The 19,813-nt window shown below is 38.6% G+C and overlaps 1 protein-coding gene across 1 annotated transcript in view; it reads left to right on the forward strand.

The window, feature by feature from the left end:
• SOX5 (SRY (sex determining region Y)-box 5) overlaps positions 1–19,813 on the forward strand; it is a gene marked incomplete at its 5' end in the record, with an annotated part of 160,391 nt that overhangs the window by 107,602 nt on the left and 32,976 nt on the right. Inside the window, one exon of the mRNA XM_010012535.1 lies at positions 18,873–19,050. Coding sequence (XP_010010837.1) covers positions 18,873–19,050 — 178 coding nt within the window. The remainder of the gene's footprint in view (positions 1–18,872; positions 19,051–19,813) is intronic.

Below are 19,813 nucleotides of genomic sequence, written 5' to 3' on the forward strand. Positions count from 1 at the left end.
GACCTCAGCCCTAACCCTACTCACGGTTGCGTCTCCATCAATGGCAACAGCATTTGGACAGATTGTCCAAATCAATTTTTTTTGTTCTTTTCAAATACGTCTGGCAGTGATGCTACTATTTGCTCAGCAGTAGCACCTGGGAGTTGTGACAAGGAAAGGAAATGTCTTTCAGACAGGCCAGAAACAGCACTAAGCAGTTGGATATACACAATCAGATTCTCCTCAACTGCAATATCCAGACAAATATCAGTGAAAATCCTTAACTGAGGATGGTACCTTATTTCACATTATTTGATCCTCTGATCACCAGAGTAAGCATTGGATTGAACGTTTTTCACGTTGCCTATAGTCAGCAATAGAATCACCCATGAAAGACTTAAAGATTGGCTTTCTACCACAGCACAGATTGACCCTAAAACGGCCAGAGACTCTCCAGGGGAACTTCTTCCATTTTTGGGGAATATCTGCTGATGATGCTACAGTTGCATGCACCACCTTTGTCTTGCATCCTCTTTATAGTATACGAAGGATAGAAAGGGACTGATAGTGTGCTTGCTCTGTTCTCACCCAGGCAAGGTAAGCCTGGATATGAAACTACAACTGAGTCACTGTTGACTTCCTTTCAAAGTACATTGGATACCAGGGACTAAAGAAAAAAAAAAGAGTCTTTGGAAATGGGAATTTTAATTCCGATACACCATGGGCTATGTTATTAGGAAAAATAAGTAAACTATTTACTATGGGGAGCTGGTTGAGGATTTTCCTCTTCCAGTCAAAACTGATGATGGGACTATACTTCCCGGTTTCACTAGGAAAGCTTTCTTAACTCAGGATAAAAATACGTGTTAAAAAAAAAAAAAAAATGAAAATCATCTGAAGGGAAGGAGAAACAAAAAGGCTCTAAAATGGCCTTGGTAATAAGATAATTCATCTAGATGATATTTCTGATTCTACCGCAGGCAAATTGTTGACTTGAACTTCATTGTAGGTGACTACCCTAAGCAGCCCTGTAAGCTTACGTATATTTGTCTCCCTTTCCCTCATTTTTCTCTATTGTATGATGGCTCAGAATGTGAAAATTTATCCTGGGGAGGTCTTGGGGAAAACATTAAGCTCCATTATGTACATAGCTGCATCAGCTTGCTTGCTACATCAAGCTATGACTATCAGAGAAGCCTAGCTGATAAGTGGACATACAGGTTCCTTGTACCTCAGAGCTGCTATTTTTGAGTGTATGGAAGGCAAGTATTTTTTTTTTTTCAGCTGTAAAGATGATTAGATGTATTGCTATGCAAATGCAGACAGATATTGGTGTTTCCGCTTCATAGCACTTTTTATTTAGTAATACCAGATATTTTTGGAAACATGAGCTAGTAGTTCTGCACAGCACTGGGAAGTACTTCAGCTATAAAGAGGACAGCTGTGTGATAAAGACTGATCATGGCTGTGTACAGGTGATCAAAGGGCGTGACTGGTTGTGTTTGGTGGGGCCAAATTCTTTTCCCTGAAGAGTAGAGAAGAAGAACCTATCTGATACTAACCCATTGCACATGCTAGGCCTCATATACTGATGGTAGTTACTGTCCTCTTTATTGGTTGAAGAGCTCAGCAGCTGCTCAATGCCTATCCAAGCAACAGGAAATTAAGGCATCCTTATTTTCATTGAGTACTGAGGTATTTAGAGTGAAGAACAAGAGTTCTTATTAAAGTGATGTAAGATGCACAATCCCTGCTAGAACATCAAGACAGTGTTTACAGATAGTTTGTCTCCAAGATTTGTAAGGCTCTTTTTTATACTGGAGAATTTCCAAGCCGGACACAATTCTTTATATGCTACTGATTTAAAAAAAAAACAAAACATCCTTGTAAATTAATCTATTAAGCTTTTCAGGATCAGAATAATGCTTATCACTAGAATATCATTAAATGCAAAATGTTTTTCAGTGCTTGTATTTCGCAATCCCAGTGTCAGTGCATCAAACAGGTTAGAAATGGCTGTAAGATAATTAAGGAGAAGCTTATAGTACGGATGCAGTGATAGTCTAGTGTGACACATCCCTGCCTATGGCAGGGGGATTGGAACTAGATGATCTTAAGATCTTTTCCAACCCAAACCATTCTGTGATTCTATGTGTAGAAAGCTGGAAAAAAAAAACCTTAGACTTCATCTGCCTTATCTGTGCTATGCCACTTAGTGTTATGCCACTTCTTTAGTATCCCTGTCCATTCTTAATGGAGATCATGTAGCTAATTATAACTTTATTTGGAAGCCTTTTTCCTTTGCTGCTCATGCTTTTAATCCCAAACAGCAAAATATGGAGTTGGTGACAAAACCTTTGAAACTATTTTCCTATCCCTTGCTCTTCTTCCTGTACATGACATCCAGGCGTATAAACAATGACTTTTAAAACAATTTTCTAGAGCTCAATGGAACTAGAAATAGAGAATGTGTTTTGAACAATAAAAACAGTGTTAATAGCAGTATGTAAAAAGCAGCAGCAGTAGGGACTTGCACAGCATTCTTCCTTGCCTCCCACCCCTCCCTACTTGCCTAAAAATAAATTAGATACATGGAGAGGCCCCTAGGATGCTTTTTCAGATTAACTCTCCACAGTTCTGTTTCCTGATACCATGTCTCTGGCAGGAACCTGCCTCTCAGGCAGAGTTGCCAGCAAGTCGGCCCTTGTCAGGCTCAGTCAGCACTTTTTATAATGAAAATTCAGAAGAAAACATAACAAAAAGAGGGGGACAAGGGGAAAACCCTCTAAAATCTGTGATCACAAAACAAAACAAAAGCGAGATACACTTAAGCAAGACCACTGCATTTCTGAAAGAGAGGTCTTCAGAAATTACAGAGGGCACAACAGAGACATCAAGCAAAGTGGTAATGACAAACATACCATGTGTTCTTCTTAGTAGATCTCTAATACTCCTTGCTGCTAGTGCCTTACTTACCTGGTATGAATAAATAAAATAACCACATTTTCCTTAGTGGCATGGGCAGCGGGTAATAATTTTCATTCTTTCTGGGTAAATGATCCACAGCATTGACTTTATACTGATAGACCCAGTTATTTCACCAGGCACCCTTACTTTCAGGAAGCAGCTACTAAAGCCAGGTCCAGTTACAGAATTCTTTAGTTTTCAGGCATGCTGGCACCTGACATTTTGTTTCTGCTTTGCATCTTACTCTGTTACTTAGAAATGTCTAAGCATTGACTATTGTGGAAGCTTTTTGACAGAACTGCCCATCTAGTGTGACTTGGAACAAAGACCTTGAATGAGAAAGAGCAGCATTTTGGAAGAAGGAACTTCTTCCAAAGAGTCCCAAGCAAGAAAACAGTGTCACAAAGTCAAGGTTTTTTAGTGCCACTGAGATAGCTGTTGAGCTGATGTTGTGAACTGGCCACACAGTTGTAAGAATAGCAGTAAAGGGGCTTTAGGAGAACATGGAATCTGGAGAGAAAAATTAGATGTTCCTGGTTGCAGGGTTGGTGGTTGTTTTGTTTTTTGTTGATCCTCTGCACGTTTGGGTGGGCTTGAACATGAGGAGAGTTGGAAAACATTTCGGAGAGGGTCTTTCTGCTGAGGAAGGGGAACAAACCATGAGCAGAAATATGCGGGGAGATAGCATTCTTCACTGGGGGTTTCCGAGTATCACAGTACTGCGAAGATGAAGGACTTATATGAGCTCTAAGTTAAATATAGATAACAAACCACCCAGTTATACCAGTATCAGATTAATTTCTAGTTTCCTTCATGATATAAAATTTCTATAAAGTAATAGAATCATCCTTTATTCTAGGGATATATTTTTTTAGACTCTGAGCTGTTTGACGCTCTAAATCAAGGAATGTGATTATTCCAGAAGCTTGTGTGAAATAATAGTATTGTAGCAATGTACCTATTTCATGGATTAGGAGACAGCTTGAATGGAGCAGAGGACTCACTCTACTGTGTATTTCTAGAAGGGAGACAGGTACTTCAGGTATTAAATGTTCCCTTTTGCAGCTTCATCTTAAGTGTTTGGGCATTTTGTGGCATGTGTTAATAATCAAAAGTAAAGTGCATAGGCTGCGTTGGCAGGGCTGTCTGCTGGACAGCAATGCAGCCATCTTTTACCAAATGTAGAACTTCTTTTCAACACAGAAAGTAAATTTCTGAGGTGATTGAATCAAATTCTAATGTGATCAGTCTAGCAGCTTCCAGAAACTGCCTGCTTTGTCTGCAGCAGTGTGGTTTGCTCCCACATTACATGCTAGATTTGAAATTAGCTCTTCTTGACATATTCAGGCAGAATGCAATTCAGACTAAGCATCAAAGAAATATATTTTGCAGTAAGTGTTCCTGTCCCCACAGCTGAATGAGTATCATTTAACAAGGGAGCTCTACAGATTTTTTTAATCTGAATCATTTTATTCTGTAATCCCTGGTAGCTGTGGATAGCTGGAGAGAAGCAACATCCAGCAGCAGAATGAAGAAGAAATCTATTTTATTTTCAAATTCAAAGAGACGGTTTCTTATAGGTTAGTATTAACTCTAGAGTTATATGAAGTGTTTGGCAAATATCTCACTGAAGATCTCAGAACTACACATATGTTGTACAGAATGCAGTTTGAATTGTTTAGTGTAAAATGAACTGGTGCAAAAAAGGGTTTCAGAGAAATTATGTGGAAATCATCACTTCACACACTTTTTTCAAAGCAGTGTGACTACATCTTGTGATTTTATAATGGATAGCTTCCTTAAAGTCCCAGATCCTGGAGTCATGTGAGTATGTGAGAATCTTATTTAAACAAAAAGCTTCAGGCTGTTACGGCTGGAACTTACAGACTGGTATAAATGTATCTCAAAGGCTTAGAAAGCAGGTAACAAAATGAGTCTGTGAGGTACTGTTTTAATCAAGTGAGATTAATTTTTAGTCTTAAGTCATAGAAGACTTCATGTTGGCAATTCTGCTACAGCAGAAATATTTCCCAGCAAAATTAGACTTTTTACTTTAATATCTCTTTGTAAAAGTGCTTCAGTAGTATCCAGAGAGAACAGTCAAGAGCATACAAAGAACAGGAGAAGCAGGCAAGCTGACAGAACAAACCTTTTCTTATGTAATTCAACAGGTTTTAGTATATTAAACCAATTTAAAATTTTGATCTTGATCATATGCCTTTGTCCACTAACACTGCCAGAATGAATTAAAATGTGTACTTTTACTGCTAATAAACGAGTTTAGTTTCTGTTTGTTTCATTTCAGTTTCTTCATATTTCCTTGCTGCTTTTAAAGGAAAGATAAGCTAATGCCGTGACTAGTGGGGGAGCAGGGAGGAGGGGAATATTAAGAAAAAAGTCTTTTATAAAAGATTGCTCAGTATCTTGACAATGCAGAGTGCATGGAGGGGAAGGCCTTGTCTCTAACAGGAACACTGGAGAGAAGGCTTTTCAGTTTCCAATCCTGATGTTACTGAAAGAATGTAGCTAACTTTGAGTATTTCGTAAGTTATTGGTGTTTCTTAAACTTTTTTGAGTGGATGTGCCAGCACCTGCTAGTAGATGTAAAATAAGGGGTCATTTCAAAGAGCTATGTGTGTATGGAGATGCAGCACATGGGTTTGTCCAAGCTTTCAGCTGACATGCCAGGCAGTGACATGTCACGTCATGAATCAGCCACATCCTGTTACGTGATTTCAAGCTAACAGAACACAACAGGAGTTACATAGTGACAAACACAACCCAACATGACATATCCATGGGAAAACTGGCACAAAAATCTTCTTGAAGTTGAGTTGCAGGGGTACATTTATTCATCTCCAGAATGCTTCAGAGAAAACTATGAAGCATGTACTGGAAAAGGGAGCAATGTAGTGACAGAATTACTAAAGCAACTTTAATTCAGTGTACAATTAGGAAGAAAATGTAAGTATATAACAATCCTGGAGAGTGTTTTTGTTGTGTTGGGTTCATGTGAATTTCTTTTCAAAGGTAGCTATCTCAGGGCTGCAGTCATTCCAGGTCAGTGATTATTTTTATCTTGAGCCATGCTAAGAGCTGTATGGGCTTCAGGTTACAGCTGTAACTTAACATATTTTGAATTTAGCAATTGGTTGCCTCCGTCAATCTTGAGTCCTTTTCGTCTAAACTCTTGGGCTTTCTGCTTTGCTTGCAGATCAGAATGACTCCTTTTTGTGCCTATTTCCAATATTATTAGTCTTCTCTGAAGTTATTTTTTTCCCTTTCTGGATACTCCTATCCTAGTTTCTGATGCCCACTGAAAATAGAGTCTGCAATTAAAACTCGGGGATGAATTCATTCATCTCTGCTTATTATTCATCATAATTGTGTGAATAGCCTGTGCTTTCAACATTTGCTGTAAAAGGCACAGACCTAATTTGGGGTCAGGGAAATTCAGCACATACATTTGGCTGAGGAATGCATGTCAAGTAGCATTTTGTTCATGATATCGGAAGTTAAAATGGTGTCATATGACTGTTTGCCCACTACATTTCATATCTGGATTTACAGGTCATAATTTCAAAGCCTTAGAAATATCAATTTCTTTATACTGAGTCCTTCCAGTAACCTGCATCTTATAGGCAGAATGGTGTGGTGGTATAATAGATGGGAGATTCACTACTGTACCGAACAACTAGAGTTTACTGGGGCTAGTGGATGAGGAAAACAACAGCCACATCATTTTGGCTAGCCTAATGATGAGCAAAAAGAGCAGATATTCAGAGGCTGGAAGAGCAGAACAAACTGAATAGGTACTTTCTTTTCTGCCTTCATTTTAAAATAAACAAGGTGCTCCAAGAGTGCCAGCAGTTTCGTGAAGTCTCACAATATTTGGAAATGTAGAATACCTCTCTCCAGGCGATCTCCTCATGTCCATTAAAGTGTGGGTAAGCACTGGAGTCTTTTCCTGGGGAGAAAGGCTTAGAGGATGACCCCAGACACACCCCATTGTCCCTCTACACAAATGATGTGGGACCTTTGAGGACTTCATCAAACCTGTTGGAGGCTGGCTGGTGCCTCAAAATGTAGATAGAAATGAAGATTGCCAAACATACATATCCGCATAGACCTCACGTGCACAGTCACGTACATGCACATACAGACACTAATTCTGAGGATAAAAATTATCTCGCATTTGGACAACTCTCATGGGTTTTACTGGCATGACATTTTAAATTTCAAATGATGCAGTATGTCTTGCTACTGCTTTTTCTGCACTGTTGTTCTTCACCCCCAAATGATTACAGTTCAGTGCTGGGTGGAAGGATTCCCTTGATAGTATCATTTGGGACTCACTTTGTAAATTGCTCTGGACTCAGACAGAGCAAAATAATAATATATAAATACATGTTATTACTGGAAAAGTGATAAAATTATCTTATGCTTACCAAGTATCCCAGTGTCTTGTCTTGGTCGTAATTAACTGGTGACATACATGTTGAGTCAGTGCTCTAGGATTTGTGCCCAGAATAAGTCACAAAAACGTAGCAGGTTTAGTATGGGAGAAAAGGATGAAGGGAGCTTTTTTCCCCCTCCCATTTCTCCTTCTGGATAAGATACAAAAACTGCCCAGAGCTGGCCCTGTTTAGAAATAGTGAATCAGCCTCTTGGAATTTTTTTTTTAAGATGTCAACTTCCCTCTCATATACTTCTGTGAAGACAAAGAATATCTTAACATCTGTATTGAAGTCATCATTAAAATAAAAGGAGATCTGTAGACATCAGCTATAAATCATCAAGAAATAGCTTGTGGGTAACCTTTGACACAATTGAACCTACTTGAAATGAGCTAGGGCTGGATACATTGCCTTCAGTGAAGCTAGTAGGTGGACTAAAGGTCTCCTCTCTCTCTCCCTCTCTCTTTCCATCTTTTACAGTGTTAGTGTCTGGGAGGTGAATGTGTTCTGGCTGAATGATGGAAATTCATTCGGATGTGTTCTTAAATAGACATTTGTTTTATGTCTGAAAAGAATAGGCCAATCTTAACACTGTGATGCTGGGACTATTTGAAAGGTATTTTTTAGGGCAGTTGTCTTCTTTCAGCTTTACAAAAACTGTTTTAACCAATTGTTTAAGCTTGAGGAACACCATGGAATATCTGTTGTGTGTGGATGCATGCATGTTCTACAGAATTAACAGGAAAATGGTAGATAAAAATCTGCGTAATTTTGCATAATAGATTTTTGGTGTTCTTGTGATCTGACTTCAAATTCATGCTGAGTTTTACAGTATAACAGAAATACTAGTTGCAGTTGTTAATTTTAATTTCTAAGATGCTAGGTTTTAAAAGGAGCTGAAAGTGTTCAGCATCTCATGGGGACAAACTATGAGCCTTGCTAATGAATCCAGCAATTAGTGGTTCATTGTGCCTGCCAGCAATTTGGCCCCGATAACGGTCCTGATGGTGATTTCATTTTTGCTGGTGTGAATCAGGAATAAGATCTGAAGTCTATTCACCAAGGGAGGCTGAATACTTCTTCAACACTGTTCTGCTTGTAATCTGCATTCAGTACTGACAGCAGCAAATAAAAAAAAACAAACCTACAATATATTTTGATTTTAATTATGATTATTATGGCTGATTAATATGTTCATTAGGATAATTATATAATATCAATAGTACTTATTAACTTAAAGGGTTGTAAGCGGTGGTGTCCCCATGCAGTTAGATAAACATGTATATGATGTATGCCCAGTGTGCATAGAAGAAACCCTTTTCATAGATGAAAGAATGTATTTTCTCCAATTTTGAAAGTAGAGAATTGAGACAAGAGGTGGCCCTTTACTTTCTGCAACCATTTGCACTTGTGCAAAACACTGAAGTTTGTATTTGATAATATTTTGTCATAACTTTGCAATGATGTCAGTGACCGTGAGCAGAAGATTGGAGAATGAGTGACGCATTCAAGTTCACAGAGGAAGTTTGTTGAAAAGTCAGGAACTGAACACAAGTTTCTTTGGCATGACCCAAGGAATCCACAACAAAAAAAGGCATGACTATGGCTTAGGAAAAGGAACAGCCTTTCCCAACAGGTGTGCTCTCACGTAGTTAACCCCCCGTATGTGATTATGGATGGGGTATAAATATGAAACAAATTATTTTCCTATGAGTGCAGTACTCAGTGATGAAGCATGTATTTGCTTTGAACATTCCCTACAGTATGTTAAACTCCCTCCAGTTTATGGAACTGCTGGTTAGATTTCATCTTACTGCTAAAAGGAGGTGAAATGAAAAAATACCCAGCAAGACAGAGTTGTAAAATCATTTTGATTTTAGTGATCTGGGGTATTGTTAATAGCATGCAAGCATTAAAATCGGATGAGTTTTGTGTTTCCCTTTGAAAAGCTATTAGTTGGAAAAACAAATTGTCAAGAAGGTCTTATCTACAGTTACGAAATGTATTTTGACATTTTTCTTACATGTTGTATGTATCTATGAATAAAAACAGTACATGTTATCTTTGCATTTTTTATTTGTAGTGCTGCATATGATGCTGCGTCTCTTAGTGAAAAATCTACCTAGACTACATAGATACCCGAAGTCAGAGAAAGCACAGGTGGTTTTTGAAAAGGAATTTCTTAGCCCACCGCCAGTTGCCCAAGCTGTTTGAAATCTCTTTTCTTTCAAGCTCTTTTGACTTGTTTCTTCTAAAGTTTTCAACAGCTGAGTATTTTTGGTTTTGTTTTGTCTTTTTTTTTCCCTCCCTGAATCTTAGAATCCATGCAGCATCTTTGCTTCTCCTGCCTGACCACAGCAGGAGGAGGGGTCCATTGCTAATTTGTTTTGATATGGTACGCTTTGGTCTGTATTCTTTTTGAAATTAATTCCTTTTGCAGGTGTGGGGTTAGAGGTGGTGGTGTGCTCCCAGCGAAGGTGTCATCCACCACAGAGAGGAGGTGGGAGGCTTTGATCAGTGTGGCTTCTGTTTTCTTGTTGTTCATTTAAAATGTACCAGTTTGTAATGCTGTTTGGCTTTGCAGGTCCTTGTTTTATTTCCTTCCAAGTCCTTCCTTGTCCTTTCAGGTTTTGTTGTTTTCATTGCTGTTCATTCTGCTTAGCGTTTACTGGGGATTGTTGGAAGGTAGTGACTCCGAGTTCAATTTAGGCAGCAAAAAAAATTCAGTATAATGTCTATTTCCATCTTTTAAACAGCCTTGTTATGGGTGGGAGAGTGCATTATTAAGGACACAGCACCTCATGTTTAGACTTTTGGGTTTTATTTGGGCAGAATTATGTAGCAAGAATTTTAAAAAAATAAATGATCTAACCAAGACCTAAGCAATGAGGTGTCGTGCTTCAGAGCACAGGCCACTCCAGTTGCTACCTAGCACAAGTTCAGGGATACATGACACAGATCAAACAAATATCTGGGGTTTTTTTTGTTGCAACTTCTTCTTAAGCAGCTGGACATTTTAGGAGGTTCAGTACATTATCAAAAATAAACCCCAAACACTGGTCTGAGTAAGAGTGGCAATTGCTCTGCTCTTCCTTATGACTCAGCTGTTTACTCTCTGTGTGAGATTAGGCAAATCATTAAGCCACTTTGTGCTTTATTCTTCCAATTTGTAAAATAAGGCAAAAGCTGTCAGAGTAATTATGAGCTTTAATTAATTAGTATTCCTGTGGTACACTGGAGAAGTGATTTTTTTCTCTGTTGCACTTTACTACTTGCCATGTATTTCAGTGGGGGCAGTTTGGAAGAAGCATTTTTTCTAGGAAGAATCCTTTCCCCTCTTGTCCCTCACAATTTTGCAATCCTCTCTAATGATTTTTACCTCGTGTAAAGTGATTTGCATGGTTAAAAGCATGAAAAATCAGTTGGTGTCTTCCTCTGGAGATATACAGTATCTGTGTCAGTACCTGCTGACCGGTGGCTAAGTCACTCTTCCTGCTTAGCAGCTGACTTGAACCTTCCTAGAGAAGCCCTTTATTAATAGCCTTCTACCAAATAAATATGTACAGGAGTGATGTAAGAAGTACAACTGAACAATAATTATTAAAAGTAAAAAGCTAACAACAGGACCTAAGTTTGGTATAAAGTGTAGACTAGCAGCATCCCAAGTGGCTAGTTTCTCTGCACTGGTTTGCATTTCATCTTTATTCAACATGGACCCTTCTCATTTCAGGCCAAACTTGGCAGGATTTGCTCAGAACAAGCTTCACGGAAGTTTTTTTGTAAACGAGGCTACTGAGTTAAATTTTCACTCACTCAGAGATGCAGAATGAGAAGGAGCTTTTTCATTATGAGGTGCAAGCAAATGCTAAAAACTCTTTGTTCCTGCGGTTTTGTTTCATGTTGTACTGAAAATTCGCATACTGGGTTCTAAGCAGTGTGGCGAGCAACTCTTACTGCTGCTTGTTTCAGTCTAACAGAAGAGCAAATGGCCAAATAGCAGAATAATAGAAATAGGGTAAGTCAGTTACTTTGGTATAAATGAAAATGAATGTCTGAATTTTGGATCTGGGTTGGGATAAAAATCCATAATTTGTCAGGTTTCCCTAGAAGTTGGTGTGACTGAAAACTCATGATCAAGCAAAAATAGCCTAGAAATCTCATAGCAGCCGCTTTCCTCAAAACATACTGTACTATTTGTCTGTGGAGATTACCAGGAGACTTCACAAGGATGGTGGGTGTTTTGGCAGTCCAAAGCCAGCCAGAAGCTGCAAGTATGGTTTGGAGGATGCTTCTCTGAGGATTTGTGAAACTAAATGAATGAATTTTGGGTAAACACATACCAGTCTGCTCATTTTGCTAAGCTGCATGCCCATGTGTATTCTGTTGGCCAAACATACTGCCTTGTGCTCCATGAAACCCCAAAGGGCTACATCCCAGTGCAGCACTTGTCTTTCCTGAAGACTTTTGAAGAATTGCTTTTAGGGGTCTGTGCGTGGAGGTCTGCCCAGTTGCTGCACAAAATTAAGGCTCTTGCCCCACGTCATCACTGGATGTAGACTTTGAAGAGGAGTTATGTAGCTCACTCTGCAGACAACCACTTCTGGGCTGTGCTGCAGCTGAAACAGCCCACACCCTTCCATGTCTGTGCTAGCTGGGGGACTAAAACAATCCTGACTTGTTTGGCATTTGGTCCCTCTGTTACTTCAGCATCTGTATTCTATGGCTCATAGACTAGAGCAATACTACATAGTAAGTGCTGTGCTCCAGATAAAAAGGTTGTGGGGAGCAGGGTAAGACATCCAGCTCCTGGGGCCCTCCGTGTTTATAGACAGGTCATGCATGCTCCTCTTTTGTTCTTCTATATGTGTTTGTGAATCCTGTGTACAATTTTGGGAAACAACAGTGCTAAATACAAAGGGAAAACCACCCAGCAGCTCTCTTACTTTACTGTGACACCATGTAGACTAGACAAAATCAAAGCTTGGGGTTTCCAGGGCAGCAAATTAGTCTTTGTAACTGCAGCCTTCTTTCCTGGCAGCTAGGTTTCCTGTAAAGAAAAATGAAAGGGGGAGATGCTAGGGATCTCTCTGAAAGGATGAAGTCCCAAGAGTGTATCTGCACTGAGAGCCCCTAGAGTTGTAAAAATTGGGGAATAATGTTGTTGGGGAAAAATCCTGTCTGTCCCTGGTACTACAAAACAATTTAAGTTGGTGTGTTCCTGCACCACTCTTCCCCATGAACAGTAATGCCAACACTGCAAGAATACTCCCACTATGTAAATCAGCATTTGGGAGTAATTTATTCCTTGAGTACTCCCCTAAAAGAAGTGGATGAGAGAACCAAAATAATATTTGTCACAAATATAAAGCAGCTCAGTTGCCCCCTTTGTTTTGAGTCCCATGAATAAGAGTATTTGCACAGTATTGGTAAAGCCTGGAAGCACTAACTTCGGTTGGGTAACATGCGCTGAGTCCAGAAAGTATCTGCCTTCTGAGAGCAGCACATTCAGGAGAAGATACTGAGCAAAGCAACACCATAAAAAAATCTGCTGAGTATAGATAGAAATCCAGATTGAGATGTTTCTGTAGCTATCACAGAAAAAAATCTGTGCACTTTGCAGTATCAAGAAAGAAGGAAGACACTTCTTCCTAATATTTGCCCTTTGCCTTGTCTTTGGTGCCTTTTCTTTTGCTTTCTAACTAGTCTATTTGTACCTCCTCGTGCAAAAAGAAAAAAAAAAAAAAGGTTGTACCTTTTGGTGCAAAACCTCATGGGTAAGAGGAGGACAAACCGACTTCTTCGACCCTGAAGAATAATTCTGTTGTGTTTATTATCATACTATAACCAAGATGCCTGGTTTTATGTCTTGATCTCTTTTTCTATGTAGTTAGAGAAATTTCCACCTTTGCAGGAAGGGACACATTATTCTTAATCAAAACTTGAGAACGTGGCAGGAGGAGGTACAGCTGCAGATGAGCATTATCTAATTCACCCATCCTGTCATGTGAACATCCCTGCTTAATTTAATACAATTATTTCATCAGTGAGGATAATATCAGCAGCATGATTCATTTATACAACATGTTTCACAACTGCCTTTACCTCTCAGCTTCTTATTATCACTACTGGTAATTTCACCATGAGTGGCTTGAGAGGAAGGGGAGGGGATGTGAAGGAAGCTGCCAGTATCTTTGTCAGCATGGACAACTGTAGTCTTAAGGGACAGTGATGCCAAAGGATTTTCTTTGCATATAAGCTGTTGCACCTCAGTTTCTGATATATTTTGGTTAGGCATTTCTGGATAAGAACAAAACTGAATGGATAAGACACTGACTGGCTGCATTGTTCAGTGGGCAACAATAGCATCATTGTCTTCTGCCCAGACATGCCAGTAAGTGCTCCATATTTTGCATTTCTGTTGAAACTAAGATCTCCATGGAACAGAACCAGGATGGGGGAAGGAGGCTTTGTTTCTGGTAAGACGGCAGAGGCATTGTTTTAGAAAACCCCTCTCTGGGTTCTCATTTCTATCTCATTTGGCTGTAATTTGTACTGTCAAGGTCATTTAAATAGGCAGCAAGATGTGGCGAATGTGTTCCCAGAGGTCATGAAAAGCCTCTTTAGTACAGCATGCTAGGCTGTGCTTATGCCAGGTCATTTAAGCACATTTGTATTGCCAGTCAGATGATACACAGAGTAGTTCATGATTTTGTAATAAACCATGCAGCCTGGACCTTCAGTGTGTGCCACAGTGGGATACAGCGCTTGGATTTTAAATGACAGTACAATAATTCGGTAACTGTAGTTTAATAGTATACTAATCTTTAAACTACATGAAAAGAAGTGAGATTATGAAATCCAAATGAATTGTCTGGGTTCTTCCCTACCATACCTCCTTTTTCTCTTTTCTCTGAGACTGGTTCATTCATCTGGGCTATCAGTCTTTTATTTAGCTTCTAGTGCTGAAATAGTGCCATTTTTAATAAACAGTTTAGGAAGATTCTCAAAATCAGATTTTATTCGCTTCTTTTTCCATATCCCTTCTCCATAGAGATAAATTAACTTTTTATCTTAGGACATAAATAGAGACAGCATGATTGAAAGATTAGAAAAGACACCATTTCAGCCAACTATTTGCAACATCCGTGATGGCGAGTCAGAATTCCTGGATCTGTTTGAAACACTGCTGCTGTGTTACTGTGTGACTGTGACCAAATCCTTTCCTTTTCTCTCTTTTTCCTTCCATATTAATAAGCACATTGTGTTTACCTAGCGTTTTACCTTTTCGAAGGACCATACATACCTTATAAAAGCAGTGTGATGCACACCCAACTTATCAGTGTGTTTAAGTGTTGCTTCTCAGGCACTTAATACTTGGAGATTTCCAGTATCTGGTGCTTAAATGTAAAAGCTCAAAGTTCCAAAAATCCAGATTATGTAAAGCTACAAAACATGGCTCTTGGGGATTTTGTTTACTCCCCAAATTCTGGTGTAGATGAAGGGTTCTTCTTTCTTCCCTTGTATGTCTAAAGATCAGCTGGGGAAAAAAAAATCTAGAGCAAATCAAGGATTTAAAGTTCCCCGAGCTCCAGAGTTTTGGTTAGTGACAGTCTTCCAATCCTGGGAAGCAGACCAGCAGCTCTCACTAAAATAGTGTCTGTTCTGACATTGCTCTGATAGAGGGGATGGGGAAACTCTTTACCAATGCCTTGCTCTTGCTGTGGGTACTTCGTTTTATTAGCCCTTTGTCATGTGTTTTCGCTTATGCTTTATTCTCTACATTTATTTTTTTTGTGTGTGTTTTGTTTTGCTAGACAAATGTGCTACTTTAAAGGAAACATTTCATAACCTTTAATCAAGATCATATTTTACTTTCATCACATCTGTGTTTATATTATTACAAGCCTTTTGGGTCTTAACGTCCTCTGGTCTAAGCATTAATCGTTTTGGCTGATATATAAATAAATGTTTGACTTGTTTAACTCTTTAAAAAATACTGGCTTGAAAAAAATCACCCTTATCAATGGCATCTTAGAATAACTGCATGTCAAAAAAAAGGCAGGGACCAATCAATACTGACCTCTCTCTAGTTAAACCTAAATGCAGGGAGCAGTTCTAGATTCTGTGATTCCATTGTATAAAATCGAATCTCCTGGCTGTTGAAAGACAACCATCTACCTGAAGCGAACATGCTACATCTATTTTTTCTTTTTATTACTCTTATTTACACTAGCTGTCATGCTGCACTTATACCAGCCTTGATATAATTGAGAGTGAAGCCTGCTAATCTATAATGTGGCAGAATGTCAGCTGGGAGATTTTATAGTTAAAAATAAAGGAAGGGCAACACCTTCTTCTCATGGTTATGCAGGCCCAAATCAGTAATGAAGACAGTACAGCTCTTAATTTAAACTGGAAGAGCAGAGAATTTTGAATTTATGTCTGAAGGCAGGAAAAAGAATAAAATGGCTCACTGACTATAGGAGTGGAGATCCTAACAGTCGTCTTCACACTTACCACAATTGTATATTATTACCTGTCTCCCAGATATTTTTTAGACTCCCATGGAATAAATCAGTGTAGTTCCACTGTGGTAAAGGAAATTACTTAAATTACTATTAACTCATGATCCAACGTAGGATTTCTAAACTCTCTGACTGAATTTTTAATGTATTTGACTTCCAGCAAGGATTTGAGAATGCTCTTTGAAATACCAGAAGTAAAAATGTTACAAAGACCAAACAGTGAAGTAGTATAATTTTGTAAATACATATAATAGCTGAAAATTGTTTACTTATCCTCCTTTATGAGAAACAAGCTTCTGTGACCTCCGATTAATTTACCATTAGCCTGAACACACAATGAAAGTGAATGTAGGGGCAATTTGGAATGACATTTATCAGCTCTGGAACTGTCGACTTCTATTATTTCCACAAGGCCTTATACTTCTTGGCTCCAGAGAAGGCTGTGCTGACTTGAATGAAGAAGAGCATTCTTACTACCAAGAATAGTTACAGCACAGACAGCTCCATTGCTAGATGCCTGTGACGGGAAAAAAACACCTCCCTCATTTTTAACTTGCATTAAATGAGACCAGACCCACTGTTCTGTAGTGGACTTGCACAAGACCTTGCTTTCATACCAGGCTTAAAAAAACAGGCAACTGAAGAACTGAGGAAAGGGAGAAGGAGCAAGAGAAGGGAAGGAAATAAACTTTATAGGGACAGGATAGCCAAAGGATTGAGGATGCAGATTGGAATCAAAGCTGCCTTTTCTGTGAGTGAGAGCCATTCCCATCAGGGGCTGGTTGCTGCTCTCTGTGAGCTGACGTGCTGCTCTTGGTCAGATTTCCAGTGGCCAGAGAGCACATTGCAGCTTTTAGTACCATATCTGAAACTAATCATTCCCTTTTGTTGAGACTTACAACAGAGGTCAAGAATTGAATATACGTGGAAACTAACCCCTCTTGTATTGAGCCAAAACAAGTCTGTGGGCAGGTTTGCTTTGCTTCTGATGCTGTCTTCTAAACAGATGACTTCACTCTTCAGGGATCCTTTTTTGGCACAGGGTCGCTGCGATTGGTTGGTTGGCTAATTTGTACTTACAGTTTTATGCCACTATCTCAGTATTGACTTTACAACACTATCATTGCACTGTTGTGGGATTTTATTTTTTTTAAACTGAAATTGGTGGAACAGCAGAGCAAGTCCTCTTCCATTTGACTAGTAGGTTAATCTATTTTATTCTAATACAGATGGATTTATAAACTAAAGTAACTTAATACCTTCATAAAATGTCAAATGCTGGTTGAACTGGGTAACATTTTTAACCCCGAGTCGTAAGTCTCCTAGAAGATAACAGAACTGCCTTCTAGGTGCCTAAGTTGCTTCTGAGAATACAGAATTCAGGCTCCTAAGTCAATTTTAAGCATTAATTTTTTTGCCCCTTTATTTTATGCACAAGTTGCATCTAGGACAGTTTAAATACCTCTTTAAGGATGACAGCTTTGTCCATGGTGTCTCTGTTATATTTGTCTGCCAAGCTTTAATTTATTTTTAACTGTGACTATTACAAAAATGTAGAAATAATCAAATATAACAAAAGTGCTTTGCTCGGAGCTTGCTTCTTCAAGGTAATAGAAAAGTTATATGACAGTGCTTCGAAGAATTGTCCTGTGTTTGGAGATGTACATCTACATCATACTTCCACAAGTGAGAGGCAACTATAAAATTCCGTCTTAACTGCAGCACACCACCCTCTGTGGAAAAGAATCAGTATTATATGATAGTAGTTACAGATACCTTAGTGGTAACAGTAAAACACTCAAACATTATGAGTCTAATTCCAGTCAGCTTTGCATTGCTGTAAGTCAAGAATAATTCTATAAAACTGAATGTACTTACAACTCAGTTTGATCAGAATCAGCTTCTTTGGTGCCTAGAGTTGAAACCCAGTTGCATGATGCAACACTTCCTGTAGCTAAAGGATGGCTTTCCTAAGTCACAGTGTCAGGGGAGAGCTAAGCTAATATGCGATGGTTGGATCTAATACCATATCCATTTAAAAGTCAGTTAAAATCACTTCTAAAATATCCTTCTTGTTGAAAAGCTTTTTCTCCGTTCCCTGTTTTTTTGTTTGTGTTGGTTTGGGGTTTTTTTTGGAGGGTTTTTTTTTCTTCTTACTGTATTTTATTTTGTTCAAACGAAAGTACTTGAGTTAGAATTTTAATGTCTTTTATAGCCCTGTCTGTTACTGTGTGTAATCAAGCCAGGCTTAGAAATAATTCCAGTTACCCTGCAAAAAATGTCACCCAATTTTGCTATTTTTGCATAATAATAAGTACCTAAATATTTAAGTCCAGTTCCACAGAATATGAGGAAATCTAAGGAGTTATGCAGAATCATCCAGATATTGTTTCAAATTTTGTGGAATGAAGGGGCAGGTTCTTCCTGCTTTCTTGTTGTGGTGGAAGTATTTATTTCCTGTGATATTTTTGTGCTTGGAATTCTAAGCCTGGGAAGTTCAGAGGAAATCACCCATTCACTTAAACACATTTGCCCAGTTTGAGTGGTGGTGGTTGAATTGTAAGTGAAAATGCTCTTCAGGTCTTAATTAATCCATATCAAGTTTAAAATAAAATAACAAAAATATAACCTTACAGTTGCTCTTTATTTTCATCATAGAAGCATATATCTTGTTGATGTGAATAATTTCTTTCAGAGACAATTCTTACATATGAACTGCAAATGGAGGATGTTCTCTGATCATGTCATGCTAACTTTCCAGTTTATCAGTCACTTCAGTTCCAAACTGGAATGACAAGATGATATCACATTTGATCTTAATATATATCATACAACCTTTCAGGTTTAGAAGTTCATATGAGCTGAAAACAACTGTCTTTGCTTGGATGGTGTTGTGCCAACAGCAGTTTTTTCATAACAGTTTTTTCTCTTCTGCTCGTTGTAGGATGAAGTGGCCCAGCCGCTGAACCTTTCAGCCAAACCCAAGACATCTGATGGCAAGTCTCCCACATCGCCCACCTCTCCTCATATGCCAACTCTGAGAATAAATAGCGGGGCCAGTTCACTAAAGTCCTCCGTGCCAGCAACATTAGCTAGTCCTTCAGCCAGAGCTAATACAATAGGTAAGCTCAGTTTCATTTGTCCCTCTTCATAACAGTAGGTGTTCATGGAAAGTGGGCGTTTATCAGCCAGTGGCAGACAGTGGTCCATGAGCTGTCATGGGTTGACCGTAATACTACATTTGTTGATGTCAGTGGAGAACCTCCCGCAGATTTACCATTTCAGGAGTATCTTAACTTTTACAGACTCAGAAAACAAAGACCTGTTTTATTTCAGATACTGCTTTATCAGTAGAAGTGAATAAATTCTGTTTCTTGGCGTACAGGAAAGGCAGTGACCTATCTAATGGTGGGCATTAAAGACCTGTGATATTTTGCTATACTATCTAAAAGTGATGGATAAATTAAAAAAAAAAAATTCTCTTTAAGTTAAAAGTCTACATATGCAAATACATCTTTACAAAATCATAGGTTTAATCCTGAATCTGCTAAAAAGCTGCATATAGCATTATTTCACTTTAATAAATAAAACAATCACCAGATTCGATGTATCTTGCAAAAATTCTTGACTGGCTGTTTTTAACATTGTTCAGAAAACAGTGTTAATTCTTTCTCCTGCCAGAATCACCCCTTTGCCTAAAGATCATCTAAATAATAAGTCTTAGTGATTTTGCAAGTCTGATGTGTTAAAGGGACTGCTCTTTGTGTGATAAGTAAAATGTGTGCACACCCCATTCGTCATCCTTGTAACAGAAAAATTTTATTCCATGAAGTGATGAATATAACCTCAACTAAGATTTCAGTATGTAAATCAAGCTCTGTGTAG

This window comes from Nestor notabilis, unplaced genomic scaffold (genome assembly GCF_000696875.1).
Source record: "Nestor notabilis isolate BGI_N333 unplaced genomic scaffold, ASM69687v1 scaffold10824, whole genome shotgun sequence".
NCBI classification, from domain to species: domain Eukaryota; kingdom Metazoa; phylum Chordata; class Aves; order Psittaciformes; family Psittacidae; genus Nestor; species Nestor notabilis.